The sequence below is a fragment of the Aplysia californica genome, unplaced genomic scaffold, assembly GCF_000002075.1.
Source record: "Aplysia californica isolate F4 #8 unplaced genomic scaffold, AplCal3.0 scaffold00032, whole genome shotgun sequence".
Classification (NCBI taxonomy): domain Eukaryota; kingdom Metazoa; phylum Mollusca; class Gastropoda; order Aplysiida; family Aplysiidae; genus Aplysia; species Aplysia californica.
Window position 1 is genome coordinate 1,618,698 of NW_004797302.1, and position 1,816 is coordinate 1,620,513.

At 40.9% G+C, this 1,816-nt stretch overlaps 1 protein-coding gene across 2 annotated transcripts in view; it reads left to right on the top strand.

Annotated features, from left to right (window-relative positions):
- Positions 1-875: 875 nt before the first annotated feature.
- The window catches only part of LOC101849751 (N-alpha-acetyltransferase 35, NatC auxiliary subunit), a 26,539-nt gene continuing 25,598 nt past the window's right edge, over positions 876-1,816 (top strand). For both annotated transcript variants that reach the window (XM_005091581.3, XM_005091582.3), the window contains exon 1: positions 876-999. Coding sequence is in view for 1 of the 2 variants with exons in the window: in XM_005091582.3 (XP_005091639.1) it covers positions 997-999 (3 nt within the window). In the remaining variant the exon portion in view is untranslated. The remainder of the gene's footprint in view (positions 1,000-1,816) is intronic.

Below are 1,816 nucleotides of genomic sequence, written 5' to 3' on the forward strand. Positions count from 1 at the left end.
GATACGTACGGAATAGGAAAGTACGTCGACACTATAAAGGTCATATAGTGCAAGGATTACCATAAAACAGACAGTCAGAGATAACACTGATTAGTTTACTTTCAGTAAAGTTTTTACGGTGCTCGCAACTGCATAAGGTCATTTGAGCGCCAAGGGTTGATGTCAACAGAGAAGTCCAAAAGGGGAATCCAGCTTACTCTGCTCACCTCTCTAGCTTTCAACAGCACAGAGTCGGCTTTGATTATCAAGGCATCCTGGAAAAACTAGTTCACAAGAGAGTGACAACCATACAAAAGAAAATGACGTTTGTAAGGATGAAGAAAGAAAAAGGAGCAGTTCCCCCTATGTTGTTTCGGTACAGCATGAGCATAACATTGATAAATCAGCCAAGTTACAAGTGGAAGCAAGTTGGAATGTGACTAGGAATGGAGATTTTTTTTTTAATTGTATCTTTTGTTTCCATTTTTTTTTCTAGATTCTAGAAAGCTTTTTTGTTTTTAACTCTATTCCGATATTATAACAGAATCAGTAATGATACCTGCATTTAATTTTTGCTAGTGCATTTCGAGTTGAATGTGATCGCTTGTTGTGCTTGTCAACAACATGAACCCTTTTTTTGAGAGAAGGTCAGGCATTAACTTTACAAATCATCAGCGAGAAAGAAAGACATTCATAGAGAACAAGATAGAGGGGGAGAGATGGGCGGGAAGAGAGAGAGAGAGAGAGAGAGAGAGAGAGAGAGAGAGAGAGAGAGAGGGGGAGAATGATTGTGTGCTCCCATTATTGTACCTTAATTTTGTGTACCCAACCAGAGTAGAGATACGTTACAAAGAAAGGCCACATTCACCAAAGGGACTTAACTCTCGTAAGACTTCCTCCATCTGCCGACAGGTTTCTTTTCTGTTCACTGTTCGGAGGACAATTTCATGAACCACTTGTACAGAGAGTACAGCTGCAAACCATAAACAAAACCGATGACAGAGAAAGATATTTCTTATGGTGACTGCCTTTTAAAGTTTACTCTCATAGAGGTCTTATACACATTGTCTGCTCTCTCATCTCTTTACTGTAAATAGGCTGCTAGAATCATTAGAAAAGAATGTTTCAATGTTATGTTATTCTCACGAATCTCACCAGGGGCCTGGGGTGAAAATAGAAATATAATGAAGGCCTTTGTATAAATAAATGCCATTATTAGGAAGAGGCTAGATCTAGTCGTACTTAATGACGGCTGGACTGCTAGTGCTAGGCTACGGAAGTACGGCTAGATTTCTAGACTGGTTGGCAAGTACGGCTAGACAGCTGGGCTAGAATCTAGATTTAGATCTAGCCCTACTTTATATAATTTTTAGGCCACCTCTATTCTCACCCCAAATGAGAATAGCGCAGGCGAGCCTTTGCTTTTCTCACCCGGTGTGCGTTCACCGTGATAGCCTAGGCCTAAGCTAATCAGTGCTGCGTTCACCCTGAACCCCAAAGTTCTACACGGCCACGGTGATAACAGAATTGTAGCATTCTGTGCCGTGAACAATACTTTTATGATGCAGGGAGGGCCAGTTTAAATAGATTGAGTAAATATATTAGGCCACCTCTATTCTCACCCGGGATGAGAATAGTGCAGGCTAGTCTTTTGGCTATTCTCACCCGGTGCGCGTTCACTGTTATTATAGCCTCTAGATCTAGGCCAACAAATTTTGCGATCACCCTAAACCACAGAATTCTACACTGTGATAACAGAAAAATTGTAGAATTCTGTGCCGTGAACAAACGTTCCATTACAACTGTAGCCTACTAAAAGCGTACAATTTTGTATGTG